The sequence below is a fragment of the Dermacentor albipictus genome, chromosome 2 (genome assembly GCF_038994185.2).
Source record: "Dermacentor albipictus isolate Rhodes 1998 colony chromosome 2, USDA_Dalb.pri_finalv2, whole genome shotgun sequence".
Classification (NCBI taxonomy): domain Eukaryota; kingdom Metazoa; phylum Arthropoda; class Arachnida; order Ixodida; family Ixodidae; genus Dermacentor; species Dermacentor albipictus.
In genome coordinates, this window is record NC_091822.1 from 144,785,098 (window position 1) to 144,800,315 (window position 15,218).

Below are 15,218 nucleotides of genomic sequence, written 5' to 3' on the forward strand. Positions count from 1 at the left end.
AGCCAGGTTTCCAACTGGAATCAGCCCTTCCAGATGGAAATTTTCCAGAGCCAGCTGGAAATGGCACTTTCCAGCTTGAAGTGGAATCCTCCTCAGCTGGGAATGGCACTTTCCAGCTGGAAGTGGAATCCACCTCAGCTGGTTTTCCAGCTAGAAGCAGCACTACCAGCTGGAAGTTTTCCAGCTTCAGCTGGAAACTGCTGGATACAGCATTTTTTAGCTGGAAACAGCGCTTCCAACTGGAAACAACTGGATGGAGCATTTTCCAGCCGGAAGTAGAATCTATCGACTGGAAAGTGGAGCTTCCCACTTGCATTGAGACATTTTTTGTATCTGCAACATGCCCATATTTAGCCCTAGGTGGTGTTTGTAGCAGAACGAAGAGCTTTTACTCTTGCAGCAGCAGCAAAAAAAAAAATTATTTCTCTGCGTTGTGACAACAATTAATCGTAATTAATTGCATGAACTGCATGGAAATGCTCGTCACTCAGGGTACCTTTGATCGCGATCGGGCCCGATCGGGATCGATTGCAATCGAAAGTGTCCTGTGTGATCGAGTTGCCAAAAAAAAATATCTACAGGAAAACTGCCACTTTTATTGAACCTTACTTGTAATAGACAAAAGCGACGCGCTCTTGATCGACACTGTATATATATCTTGCTACACTGTCGATGTTACACTAGCGAGGAGCTTGCCCGATTGGCCATGATGAGCCGTTGCGCAAACGGCTAGTGTTTACAGCATAGCAATTCCTTCTCTAACAAAAAAGAGCCTTAACACGTGGCACCTTCAGCAGTTCAGGCTGCAATGACCGCTGCTCCTATTTTTTCCTGTCTCCACGACGCCAATACAATCGCCGCCATATTTGTTGAATACTTAGGAGCTTTAGTCTCGTATCTTGTCTTGATCTGCTCTTTTGACACGAATAATAATATAATAGCGTGTTATTGCAATATCAGTATTTCTCAGAAAAGCTCGGGTTTTTATTCACAGCAGCAGCATTACAAAGGCAGGCCGAATATAAAAAATGTGACGACGCCACTGGGGCTCTAGTTTCGTACAGCACATGGCGGAAACTGTCACGGCGAGGCAATTTCGCGAGACAACGAGAGTCTCTCGGGTGTGCGTGTGATCAAGTTTTTGTGAGGAACCTGCATGATCTTGCGCATGAAGTAATTATTTTTGGACAGTTCCTTCTCTGGACGGTGTTACAAGTACAGGCAAGCGGCTATCAACGGTTGTTATTGCTGTACTTTGTGGTGTTGTGATTCACCAGTGCGGATCGAAGAGCACCGTTTTCTCCAGCCCTGATTCTACAATTTGGAGGTAATTATTTCACTTGCTTATGTTTTGAGCGTAAGTTAACGTTTATTTTTATCCTGTATGTTGGCACGCTTGAGCATGATATCATAGGTCCCTGCTGTACGTGATGTTCGTATACAGGTTGATCATTTTTATGTTTTGCGGAATTTGGTAGAAATGGCTTGTGGCAGATATCATAATTCTTGTCGCTGAGCGGAATTATTCGAAGAGGTGGACATTATTAGCATGCGAAATCGAAAGACATCTTCAATTAATTAGCAAAAATTGACAAATTAACTTATTACCTTGCTGCACATATTACAATGTACGAATTGTAGCCTGTGAGTTTGCAAGATGGATCCACCTTAAATGAATTTCCAGAATTACATCAGTTTCGATATATTATTTTCTAAAGTGTGAGACGAATAAGTGGGCGTTCCAGTTACTTTTGTGCTCCAATACATAAAAGAGCGTTTTGTTAAAAAAGTAAGTAGACCAACAGTGCACCTTTACGGCGAGTTTGATGACACATATTTTTAACTGGTGTCATTCTGGAAAGTAAGTCCAAGTGGATACGCCTGGCAATCTCAATGGCTACAATACGTAGATTGCGATATGTGCCGTAATGTAATAAATTAGGAAGTTCATTATTGAATTTTTTAAAATTAGTTCAATATGTGTTCCGATTTTTCGTGCAAGTAATCTCCTCTTCTGAAGGATCCAGCTCAAGGACTAGAATTACGGTATCTTCAACAGGCGATTTGTTAAAAATTGCATAAAACTTAAAATTATCACGCAGCATATGTGAAGTGCTTGTCAGTTTGCGTAAGCCCCCTTTTGTCTCCAATAGCCCACTTGAATATATTGCCGTGCAGTGTTTGTGCCCAATGTTGCACATACGTACGTCTATTAAATAATAGTGCGTATATGTCAATCTGCCCAACGCAATACAAGCACATTTATGGCGTGCTTTCACTGCAAGTGCGTGCTCGCAAACACGTTGCATGAATGGCAGGCATTTGAATAGGTGCAAAACAACAATAACATAAAAAGATTGGCCCTCAAGCTCCTGTTATTCAGCAGAGAAATGCTTCTTGGGAGGCTGTTGAGTTACATCACACACCTAGTTCAAAATACAAATGAGCTCATTTGAATTCTATTTGCACTAAAGCCACAGTCAATGGCGCTAAACAATTTAACAATCATTGCATAGCTTCTGCAGCTCAAGTTCAGAGCCTCTTGAGAGCTCAGGTTGAGGCCTTGCGCCACATAAACTGTAGAAGGGTCTGTGATGAAGGTAAACTGTGGTACTGTCCAAAGGCTGTTGATACAATCCGCGTGATTTTGGTAAAGGTCACTGTTTACTAGAACTGAGTGGATTAAAGTGATGATTGTTTTAAAGTTCACTCACTATGTCTAAATATTTTTTTCAGATGGGGTACAAGGAGGAGTGCAAGTGTATTCCACATCTTGAGGGAGATGCAAGATATGCTTCCGCAATCCTTGCTGCAAGTGTTCAAATAAATGGTTGCAAGTTTCAGCACCGTGCTGTTTTGGCTGCATGTATTTTCACCGGACCAGTTGGTCTTGCGGCCAGTCACATTAGGAACTAAGTGTGACTTGCGACAGCAAGCTAAGATCCATGCGAGTTCTGGCCAGTTTGTATCCTGCTTGATGCGAGCTTACACCCTGGGATTTCACCTAAGCATGGCTCAACACCATGGTGTTGTCGCCAAGGCTCAACACCATGGCGACCGGTGCTGTGTGCCAGCCCGGTCTGAGGGTCTGTAGACCCACAGTCCGGGCTGGAGATTCTAGCTGGAACTTCTTCCAGCTGAATTACAGCTGGCATTTCTTGCAGCTGGATCCAGCTGGAAGGCCTTCCAGTTGGGACATATTCCAGCTGGATTATGGAACCGGAAATTTCACCCAGCTGGATTTTTTCCAGCTGCCTTCCCAGCTAGAAAAGTATCCAGCTGGGTGAAATTTCCAGTTCCATAATCCAGCTGGAAGTAAAAACATTTTCATCTGGGTATGCAGCCACGAAATAGGACCGCGCATTGATGTCCCTTCTCCGTTTCTTTTGTGGTGTGCTTGGTTTCGCGATCAGTTGGCACAGCCCAGGAGAAGGATCGTGACACGTACCAGTACGCGAAACTTCCATTTCTCAGTGAAGACACCACAAAAACCAGTTTTCGTGGTGTTTTCTGAAAGTTATTCTATAAATTGACGTTCGACCGTCATTACTTGGTTCTTGCCCGTCTCGGCAGCAAATCCGCAACACCCCTGTGAAAGAAATACACATGCGTTAACCTGCTATGACTGAACGACCATGATTTTATTTTGGAACTCGGTCGTGCTCCAGAAAGGAAGCCGCGTGCGCCGATGCTTGCTAAATCGCTATCTTCATCTCGCTCATGTTGTTTTCTGTACGCGCACCTCCTCCTCCTTTTTTACGCTTCAAACAAAAACGTGCGCATACACGGGTGCGCAGTCTTGATTCGGGTTATTGGGGGCGGGCATCAAAAGCTACTTCGCAGCGCCGGAGCCGCCCCAGTCGTCGCACTCCGATAAGAAAGTCCGGATTCCCTCATACGGAGCGCCCGGAACATAATCTGACAGAGAATGTTGTTTACCGTGTTTATGTTGGTAGCTGCGGCCACCGTACTTCTTGTGGCGTGGTTGACATGTGCAGACGCCGACTTCGCGCTGCTATTCTGCGAAAAGTTCGGCCGTTCTCCAGGTAAGAAAAAAGTGCGTCCGTCCCGAGGCAATTAAGCGGCCAAACGGCGCATATATTTCTACCAGGGAGTTAAATTTTGATGTATAACCTTCTTTGTACGGTTGTTCAGCTGCCGTTTGTCGAAATTCGGCAAGAACATGAGTATGTAGTAGGTTTTAAAGCGGTTCGCTGTGGCGTTGGGATAAAACAAAATAGAACATCCAACATCCCTTGCGCACCATCCGCCTCTCCGCGCCCTTTGCAGAACGTCCCGAAGCCACTGCCAATGGCATGGCGCCCGTGGCGCATTGGCCGGCTACTCGTTGGCGCGTAATTTAAAACGAAGGTATAATCAGTGTCAACGGTCTAAAACGTTTGTGTTGAGAGTTGACCCTATAGAACATTGCAGAGGGCTTGCACAATTTCACGAAACCCCTGCGGAAAAAGAAAAGGAGGGGGGGGGGGGTAAAAAAAATTGTCGTGGACTTCGTGCGCGTGCATGCGCGAGTTTGAAACGCTTGATGAAATATGTAACGAAATTTTGACCAGGCAAAAAATTGTTAGTGGTCTTGGGTGAGACGTATATGCACGCTTCTTGAGCTCAAACATGCATCGTTCGTCCACCACCGTGTCTCAGTGGGCGTTGTACGTGCTGCAGAGCACGAAGTTGCGTGTTCGACTCCCGATGGAGGCGGAACGCAAGAATTATTAGCCCGCCGCGGTGGTTCAGGGGGCGTTGTACTGCAGAGCACAATAGCAACAATTAAGTGTATATGCTCCCGCAGGGAGAAGAGTTGCGCGTAAATAGGGCCGCCGTTGTGTTCCAGCTCTACAGTGCATGAAGCAACTCCTTGAGCGCACAGGAGGCAAATGCAGTGGGGTACGTTCCATTTCTTTCTCTGCTGGTCGCGAGCTACATGCGGCAATTGTTCGCAAGTGGTGAGCAAGATTACACTTTTTAATGCAGGCTACTCTCGAACGATTGGCGCATCCGGAGGAGTGCCAACCCCCCAAAATTTTTAGTTTGTAAAGGCACTGTTTGTACATGTGCACGCACGTATACAAACACACGCACGAATGTGTACATATAAGAGCCCACTCGATCCGTCGAAATAAAATCCTGACTGTGACCGTGCCTCGAACAGCTAAAACGCGCATTACCTTGTAACAAAAACGGTGCACTTTTTCAGCATATGCATATGAAGTTTCCTCGCGGAGACCGGAAGGCAAGATCGAGATGTGTTCAAGTGCGTTTAAAGAAAACTTCGCACACGTGTTGGTGGACAATTATGTGAGCACATTTTGGCTGCCGAAACCAGACGAATAATGATCGTGACCAAGAGAACTATGGTGCCTGCAGTTATGTCAGTGACCGTTAACGTTGACCGTCATTCACAGCTGCTGCTGCACGTTTTCGATATATGCGGTACATACACGTAGATTTAATCGCATTTCAAATGTTCTCACAAGCATATTTTATGCAGAGCTTATTTTTTACAATTCATACCGCAAACTTAACAGCTACTTCGTAGCCGCAAATCTGCGAGTGGAAAAAGATTCAAGATGCACGAGCTATCAATTAAATTTATTTCGTACAAGTTCAGGAATGGATGAGCAATGGCTGGTGGCAGCAGGGGATGAGTGCTGGTTCTTGGAGCCTTCGGGGAGGATTCAAAGCCACTGGGAAGGCAAGAAGTTATTGAGAGTAAAAACAGGTTATTTTTGTTGCACTATATATAATCACATATGGCAAACTTGCAAAGTAATTATTCACACATTGCAGACTGTAATATGACGACACATTTTTCTTTCTTTTCATACTACTCAGGTTAATTTACTATAACACGGCGCTTATTAAACACACAAAAATTTCGCATTCCTCGCATCGACGAAGGCTGACTGAACAAGCAACATTTGCGGGTGGTAAATGCTGATCGATAGCTATCACAGCTGTCTTATCAGCAGGAGCACACAATATTTTCGCATACTGCAGAACAATGAACACGACTACATTAATCGACCTTACATGAAAAATCGGAATGCCGAGAAAAAGACAAGTAGAGAAAAGCCAGGATGCAGCGGGCAAATTGCATCTCCTAGTATTTACTCTATTGAACACTGTTGTAGAGCTGCATAGTCAGAATAGTCGTACAAGCTACACAGCGATTTGGTAAGTTAACAATTGTTGGCATACATGTGCAGTGCGACACAGACGTGTCGTCCATTCTTTGTCCCATGTCTGTGTCGCGCTGCACACATACTCCAAAAATTGCACAAGTGAACAACCTCTCATGCCAGACGTATGCATTTCAGCGTGTACAGGAGTGTTACTCGAGCTAAATGCTTCTTTAGTGTAAAGAAGCCGAACTCGCCTCTGTAAACAAAGCGATCGCACCTCGCATATCCTGGTTCCTGGTCCCTTTCGTAGCTGGCTGGTCCTGTCCGTCTGCACGGCACCACATAAAAAAGCTTTGCCATGTGATTTGTGCAGTTTGGTGCGCTGCAACCCGTCATACTGGAACACAAGTTTCAAAATTATGTGTTTTGTACGACTTCACCAAAGTTATAAACTTAATATCGTCGAACACCGTACCTGCAACCTATAGCCGATCGGTTCAACGCAAGCCCGATGGTTGGCTGATTGCAATTTCGATGGCAGTGACAGAAACGAGTCGGCGCCACGCCCGTAAAGTTAGCTTCACAGTGGCACAGTTGAACATTCGACATTATTTTTGTGCCACGTGATAGTGCTCACTGAATAGCGGTGCAAGTGGCGCCGGTAAAGTTATGCACAACTCTGCTGCCTGTGGGAGAATATACAAGAACACTAGAGCACGAGAACAAGGTCACAAGTTCGATCCCCGGCCGTGCACCCCAATGGGGTAGGAATTGATCTAGAACGTTTGTGTAGATCAAAGTGATGAATGTTGCATGTTAGTCCCACTTACAGCGTTTCTTGTAGCCTGCGAATTCCTGTGGCAAATTCAACGCGAAAGAGAGGGAGAACACCTAATTCAATCTAGTGGGAGAGCAGTCGAGCTTTTGGCAATCAAGGAAAAAGGACACTCAATAATTTGCTACCAGAAGTGTGAAACCTAATTTTAATGTCCATTCTGCGGTGCCAGATTTCTTGTTGTCACCTTCCATGTTTTAGTTCTCTGCATTTTATTTATGCAGCCTCACTTCAAGGCAAGGTGGTGTGGATTACGGGAGCCTCCAGTGGCATTGGAGAGTGGCTTTCTTTCAAGCTGGCTGAAGCGGGTGCCAAGCTCATTATTTCTGGCACAAATCGGCAGAGGCTACAAGCTGTTCATGGAAGATGCTTGGGTGAGCTTCCAGCAAGACAGGACAGCCATTCTGTGAACACGAGCGGTGCTAGCTACAACCTACATTTTAGGGCAATAACTTCTAGATTTGTGCAGCGTGTATTGCAGAGTATATTCACATGTGAAGCCAAAGCATTCGCATGCCTTATGTGAGCTCCATATGCAGTTTTAGTGTTTAACCTATCATTAACCATTCTGCAGTCTAACCTTGCATATTTTTGAAAGCTTGAGTGTTGAAATCCGACTTTATTTGGCAGACCTTCTGCCATAGCTAAAAACCTAATCAGTTGTGTTGGCACGGTTGGCTGGTGGTTCTACTTAAATACATGCTGCTGCGCTATGTGGTTATTGCAGACCTCTGCCAAAGTTTCTTGCATCACTGATAGCTAGTTCTGTCATCAAAACCATAGATATATTGTTGTTGAACATGAGTACAAAAGCAGTTAAAGAAGGCACATGCTTGGCTATCCCTGTTCAAGTTCGTGTAGGTTAATTCCACGAGACATGGTAAAAATTTTACATATGCATAACATGTTTGCACTTTTCCCTTGATTTCTATTTGCATTTCAGAACTTGGCAAGCGCTGCGATGTGCTGATGCTACCATTTGACTTGGCAGACACTTCCTGCCATGCTGATCAAGTCAAAAAGGTCCTGCAATGCTACGGAGCTGTAAGCTTTTGAACTTCCCTTTTTTTCTTTTGTATGTGCTTTGCTGGGCAAGGTGGTTGAAATCTGCCAGGTTGAAGGATGTTAACAGCTAAAAAAAATCATATATTTTGGAAATCCAGAAATTCCTTGTCCTACCCAAAGGACAGTGCCCTACCATACGTTTTCTAAGTTTTTTTTTCTTGTTTTTAAATTGTGGTACAGGAGCTGGTACAGGTACATGGCATAATGCAGAACCTACTTCCTTGAAATTTTATTTCTCTCAAACTAAAATGAGTATCTCGGATAGTTTGAATCTGTGATACCGATGATGTGCCAGTGTGCTTTTGCTGTAAATTAGCAAATAACGGAGCCAACACCCATTTCAAGGCTCCAATTCTACACTTCGAATATGAAGGTAGCAGAATATATAGAGCTGAGGCAGTTGTCAGCTCTGTTTTCTTTACTTTGCCCCTCATACTACCAGCCTGTGTTCTATAACTGCAGGTAGACGTATTGGTGAACAACGCTGGAACGTGCACTCTCAAGGACTTTGAAGACTCCACTATCGATGAGGACAAGGCTATGTTTCAGGTCAATGTGTTTGGCCACGTCTCGCTCACACGACTCGTCCTCTGCAATGCAAAAGAAGCAGGAAGGCAGGTGCACATTGTGGTCACAAGCAGCATGAGTGGAGTACAAGGTGTGGCTATACTGCAGAGGTTGTGCTCAAGCATGTCATTTTTTTTTTGTCTCACTGTCTTCTTTAAGTCTTGCCATGCAGCACCATCAAGTTACATTCACAAAGCTGGTAATGTTCAAACTAGACAGAAGTTCACAGAAAGATAAAGGCTTGAAGGGATCATGTGCTTAAATTAGACAGAACTTCACAGAAGGATGGAGGCTTGAAGGGATCATGTGGTTGAATAAGAAAAGTCACTGCAGCCGGCGTTTTAAAGGAACCCTACCCTGACCAAGGGGTTTCCTTGATCAAGTCCCCCATTGGCTACAGCGACATTTCTTGTTCAAAACTGGTAATGTTGTGATTTATCATTGTATCTGGAGTGTTCTGTATAATTGCATCTGGGCTGTCTTTTTTCTTAATACAGTGATACTGTACATGGCTAGCTGATTCGTCCATCCGTCCATCTTTTGGTCACTTGTACGCCGAGAACTCCTCCTGCACAACCCCATGCGCGCACATGGAAAAAGAAAGGCGCATGATTAGCCAACACCACCTAGATAGCACAAGGCCTGTTTACTCCGATACATGTCGCACTCCCTGACCCGAAATTTCCATTGCCAAGGCTGGCATGATGAAAGCGATGTCAAAATTACTGTTGCCTACTCGGGAGCATCCCAATTAGATTCTATGGCAGTTGGTCCAGGTAACATGACATCGTGGATTGGAGTAAAAAGGCCTTGTGCTATCAAGGTGATGTTGGATTAGCTGTACCAGTAGTGACGTCGTACTCCTTAGGAGCAGGCAGCGTTCAATCGGCAACGCTGTGAGCGGGCCGGGAATGAGCTCGTCTACACCATGCCAATGCTGGAGCTTGGGCACAAAAACATGCTTGTGCAGCCGAGCGCAAGCAGCAACTGTGTACCGAGGATCCAGCAGCCTACCAAGCCGTCGTTTAATGAACCTTTACGATTAACCCAGTGATAACACAGGGGTTGCATGTTTCAGCTTCGCTGTTTAACCATCTGTACGGAGTGCTTGGGCAGTGATTTTTCTTTTTCGCATGAGAGTTGGCTCGCATGAGGCTCTTTAGCTCATCATAGGTGCTAGCTTCACAGCTCTAAGTTGGATAATTTTGATTCCGTTAGTCTAAGAGACGCTGTTAAAAAAAAAAGATGAAAACAGAGATGCATCTGGAAAGACAGATTAAACTTTGTTTTAACATGCTAGTCTCACATGGAAAAAAAGTCCATCAAGAGGCAGTGCACGTTCTGAAACTAATTGACAATGATATGCATGCAAACCAGGATGTTAGTTCTCTATCCAGGAATTGATCCAAAGTTGTAGCTGGTTAGCAGTCATGATATATTGGGGAAACAAACTACGAAACACTCTAGGTGCTGTAGCCTTTGAATTTTTTGCTAACTTTGTGAAGGTCTGCCTTGAAGTCCCGGCCAGCAGCTTTCTTCTTTCCAGCCACGATGTCACTGCAACTGGTTAGTGTGGTTTGTGGCAGCAGTCCCCTTAACCTTTAGTAAAATGTCGACTATTTCTAAAAGAAGGGAAGCTTTGCAATACTGGACTTGCATTGGTCATGAGCAGGGGAGCTTGCATCTTTGCACAAAGTGTTTGCTTTCACGTCAAATCAACCTATACAATCTGAACTCTGATAATTTTACTGTACGACCCTGGCTCTGCTGGTAATACCAGGGCTCTATGAGTAATGCTGCAACGACATTACACATAATGCAGTAATACACGTGAATGTAAGCTTTCAATTCTCTGCAGAACTCTAGTAGACAGCATAACAAAACGAACTAAAATCTTCACTTGCTGCCAAAAATTGTTCCATCTATCCCTGCTTTTCTTACAGGAAGCCGTGTGGCTCCAGTGTATGCTGCAACCAAGCACGCACTTCAGGTGAATTAACAATTTCTTAAGCCTTACATTATCTTATGGTGTACATTGCATCTTGCAGTCTCCTACCCTCATAAGGTGTACGTTCGTACACGATAGCTTAAGTAGCTTATTTACCGTAAGACTCCACACAGTAGGTATAGAACATCGCTGGTAGGCGCTTCTCTCATCTACTTTGTCGGTGTGTGCCTTAATTCACACCTGTAAGCAATTTTGATGTGGCTCTGCAATGGTTATAATGTGCAGAAACTTCTGGATGGTTCACTCTCGTGGCTTGTATTCAACTTCTTGATGCCTGTTTATCCTTCTAATAGCTTGCATATGCTTGAACCATGAATATTCATGGTTCTATAAGCGGCTGCTTAATCCTTTAATGTGGCAATTTCTTGCTCTTCATTGAAAATTTATTTTCATTTAATTTCTTGTACAATAATTCAGAACGGCGCACACAGGTGCAGAATGACATAATCTGAATACTTCGGCGATTTTTTTGTCAAGTTTACAGAATGTGGAACATCACAGGAACGTCAAATATGATAACTATTTTATGTCTACCACACTTGGGGGAAAGGACCTATCCAACCATTTGAAAAATATGGCTCATCTGTTAACATCGTGAAAAACAATGAAAGAAATGAACCTGCTCCATGACAACGTACTGACTCCACAAGCAAACGTGCAGCCATCTGCCTTTTTCACTAAACCACTCTCCACATATTATTCCAACTTGCAACACAGGCCCAGTCAGAAGTATTTCAAGATGTATGCAATATGTTCTCATCAGTACTTTTGTTTTTGATGCACTATCTTGGTGTACACAACTGTGCACACGGTGCCCGAAGGGGCAAACCAATGCAGCAGTAAATAAGTCTAATGGAAAGAATTCTTTAACATTTTTTTCAGGGTTACTTCGAGAGCCTGATGGTGCAGGGGCAGGTGACTGGCCTGACAGATGTGACAATTGTGTGCCCAGGACCTGTGCTGACACCGATGATGTCTAGAGCCCAACAGTCAATATCGGTAAAGTGATGGCGTCATTTGAAAGTTTTGTGTGATCTCGGGGAGTAGGCACTAACAAAACCGACTCTGAAGACGACTGCTGGCCAGCCTCGCAAGGCAAACAACATGCATAAAGGGCATTATTATCCACCAACAAACTTTGTCGCTTGGCCTCCTATTTTAGTTGCTTGTGCGTTTCTTAAAAGGGTGTCCAGCAGAAATTTCAGATGATTGGGCGAGGAATGAAAGGCTAATGCAACTGCGTTCCTTTATTTTGGTGCATACTGATTGGTAAATTGAATGTGAAGCCCTACCCTATGATGTCCGTCATAGCCAAGGTACAGCTCCACAATGTTGAACTCTATAAAACCAACAGAAAATTTCTTTAATGCAACCATGCTGTTAGTGACTAAAAAAATTCAACAATTAAGATACTCTCTAATGCGAAATTTGAGTGCAGCTCTATAAGTTTTCATTTTGCAATATGTTGAAGCAAGGAATTTGAGAGAGAGGCGCAGCAGAGCAGGCATTCTTCTGCAATTTGATCTGTGGGCCAAGCGCGTTTGTTTTTTATACATGATTAGTCGAAGGTTCGATTGTAATTGCTCATGCTGCGTGGCTTCCAGAAAGTACTACGCAATTGTGCGAAGCACAGGATAGCACTTGTCCTGTGCATCGGTGTCTTTCTCTTGTCCCGTGTTGAAACTGCACTTACCAGTATTCATTTACTATTACTAAAGAATTACAAAACATTCTCAAACCATGACAATCAAAACAAGCGTGAATGAGACCAAACCAAGCAAACCAAACAAGCGAGAGCAAGAGCTCATGTGATCAGTTGATAGTACGAAATGAGTGGTCTGGCTCGGACCAAATAATACACATCATGTGGTCGGGCGGGTGCGCATGACACCAGTTTCCGGTGCTCATGTCACTGAAGGGGCCGCTCTCATTGATCTCTGCTATTGCCTCCACTGCCGCCGTCACTACTTGCAGCAGGAACGGGCGCCTGAGAGCTGCACTCTAAAACAAAGCAACACTCTTTCATATTTCAATGCGATTTGCTTGCAGGATGAACCAATTCAGAAGGTACCTGGTGTGATGCTCCCAGAGCGTTGCGCTGAGCTGATGTCTGTGGCAATTGCAAACAAACTTCAGACTGTCTGGATCTGTGAAAACCCTGTCCTGGTGCTTTTCTACTGGAACCAATATCTGCCCAGCATCTTTCAACGGTAAGGCTGCTCGTTCTGACCACTTGTAAGGATTGAGTCATAGTATTTTATTAGATAACAATTGAATTTAGAAGGTGGCATACACAGGAGGGGGTCCCATAGTCGGTGACTGTATGAGGACCTCCCAATACCAACTACCCAGAATTTGGAAACGGCCGTGGAATATTGAACAAATCTCGGTGAAGATCAAGATAAGTGGAAAATTCTTGAAATTTTGAAAAGCAAATGTTAATTCCGTAGATAGATGCCTTTACTGAGTTCGTCGGATGAGAGGCTGTTTGCCATATTTCTCAAGTATCCCTCCCATCTGTCTTTGCATATACCTGCCACGGTAACTCATTGAAGCTATGACATGCTCTGCTGCTCAGCATGAGGTGATGGGCTCAATTTAATCATGGCCGTTGCATTTCAGTCAAGGCTGAAGGCAAAACTGCTTGTGTATCAAGCACTGGGCACACACTGAAGATCCTCTCGTAGCTCTTGTGTTGTGCTTTGAGACATAAGGGCCCTATTAATCAACCACGTGCTTGTGTGTATGTAGGAGAAACAGTGTATCGGCCAAGTGCAGCAGCGGGCACCCAGAAAATTAGTCTGAGCACGGTTATAAAGGTGTTCCTGAATGTTTCTAGAAAACGTAATCTAAACACAGGAGTGCCGTGCACGCTTCCCCTATAGGCTGCCCAAAGGCTTCTTTGTAGCCCCAGATAAAAAAAGGTGGTTGTACATGTAGGCTACATACTATTACATGTGCTCATTAGTATCCCATGTTAATGGCAAGGCAAATGAGCAGTTAGTGCTACAGTGATAAAAAGGCCACGTTGGTGCACCAGAGGTTGAAGAAACCACTTGGATAGCATGTTAAGAGTTGCGATTCTATGCTTCACTGCAAAGCTGAAAATGTGCACATGTGTTGGATATGTGTTGGATATGAAATGCAACTGCTTCTGACAGTTCTTTCAGGTGTTAAAAGCATTTAATAACAATGCTCAGCATTTGTGCGAATGCAGTGCAGCCATAAAGAGCAGGCTGTGTTTTTCTTTCTGAACATGTTGCGGATAGGAGTACAAAATGCTCGCAATGACATGTAGAATATAGAATGACATGTAGAATGACATAGAAACAGGAAAGACCCAAGCTCGTACTCGTACAATGGCATCCTACAAGTAGTCAATTTTGTCTCTCCATTTATGCTTAGCCTCCTCATTATTGCTTATGCATCATATGTGGGGAACTTCAGATAAAGGTCATCTGCAATTAAATTTCTTTGGCTGAACTTTTGAGTAGTATATACCATTGAACCAACCTTGGCAAGGCTGCGGAGCTGCTAATTGTAGTTTTCTTGTTAACAGCCTTTAAACTACACTTAAGCAAACAACGTGCATCTGGTGGTTGCTGTTGCGACTTGAATCCAACACGCCGCTACCAAGATTTTTCAGCACCCTTGGGCTGGTTTGTCTCCCCACGTGACTGCAGCTACATCACCCACAGACCAATCAGAACATGCAGTTGTCCAAGCGTCTTGGCATGGCACCCAGCGGTCGCTGCAGTACCTACACTTCGCAGCAGCTGCAGCTATGCGCAACTGCTGGAGTACACGCTCATGCGTTCCAGTCTAGCCATGCTATTTGCTGTGCACGAGCTCTGTCCTACTCCAGCTTGACCATTTTTAAGTGCCATCAAAAGCAAATCTATGTGTGGTCTGGGCTTATCTCTGAGGTCACACTGAGGTGCCACGTGTTAGGTTATGCGTCTCGTGCGAGTGGTAATGGTGGAATTTTTGTTTCAGTTTCGACACCAAAATCGATATTCTTGAACGCTAATTTTACATGGTCCAAAATTTTATCATTGCACTTAGAAAATATATGGCTGGCTTTGTTCCAGGCTAGATGGCTGGAGATCAAATATGACGAATTGAGGAAACTAAGTATGGTTTCTAATATGTGGTAAAGAGTACTTTAAGCTTGAAATTGCAGGAATTAAAACCCAGTGCTGGTTTAGCGTCATTCTGGTCTCGGTCCATTATTGCACCAATTCCCATGCTTTCCAATATGTTCAGCTATAGTTAGTTCATATTGGAAAGCGTTACTCTTGTAGTAAAAGTTGAGAAATGTACATCGCATTTGTGGGAGTATGCTGTATCCATGAATCTAGCTGCTGCTACTACCAATATCTATGCATGCCATTGTGTTCACACCCTTCAAAACTGTCAAACAATGCATTCTCTTGTCTTTCAGATACATTGTTGCGAGGCTACCTTGGAACAAGGCCCCAGTTCACGAAAAAGGCACTTAAATTGCCTTGTTGATGTTTGGTGGATCTCAATGCTTTGCATTTTTTGTAAAGTGAATTTGTAATTAAAAGTGTTTTTTACTTTGCATCTTCTATGTGCT

The 15,218-nt window shown here is 44.0% G+C and overlaps 1 protein-coding gene and 1 long non-coding RNA gene across 2 annotated transcripts; both read left to right on the forward strand.

Annotated features, from left to right (window-relative positions):
- Positions 1 to 651: 651 nt before the first annotated feature.
- LOC139055564 (uncharacterized) lies at positions 652 to 2,843 on the forward strand. Its single transcript, XR_011511859.1, has 2 exons — positions 652 to 1,327; positions 2,737 to 2,843. It is a non-coding gene; the product is annotated as an uncharacterized lncRNA (long non-coding RNA).
- A 955-nt stretch (positions 2,844 to 3,798) lies between these two features.
- LOC135904673 (dehydrogenase/reductase SDR family member 7-like) lies at positions 3,799 to 15,205 on the forward strand. Its single transcript, XM_065435571.1, has 8 exons — positions 3,799 to 4,046; positions 7,203 to 7,352; positions 7,922 to 8,022; positions 8,506 to 8,701; positions 10,554 to 10,600; positions 11,501 to 11,617; positions 12,668 to 12,828; positions 15,063 to 15,205. The coding sequence occupies exons 1-8, from the start codon at positions 3,929 to 3,931 to the stop codon at positions 15,118 to 15,120; spliced, it is 948 nt and encodes a 315-aa protein (XP_065291643.1). The 5' UTR covers positions 3,799 to 3,928; the 3' UTR covers positions 15,121 to 15,205.
- Positions 15,206 to 15,218: the final 13 nt, after the last annotated feature.

Bases quoted from the DNA above. Each gene is read 5' to 3' on its own strand.
- LOC135904673 (XM_065435571.1), top strand. From the start codon at position 3,929: ATGTTGTTTACCGTGTTTATGTTGGTAGCTGCGGCCACCGTACTTCTT. The intron at 4,047-7,202 runs GTAAGAAAAAAG...TTATTTATGCAG, and splicing joins AAAGTTCGGCCGTTCTCCAG to CCTCACTTCAAGGCAAGGTG. The intron at 11,618-12,667 runs GTAAAGTGATGG...ATTTGCTTGCAG, and splicing joins GAGCCCAACAGTCAATATCG to GATGAACCAATTCAGAAGGT.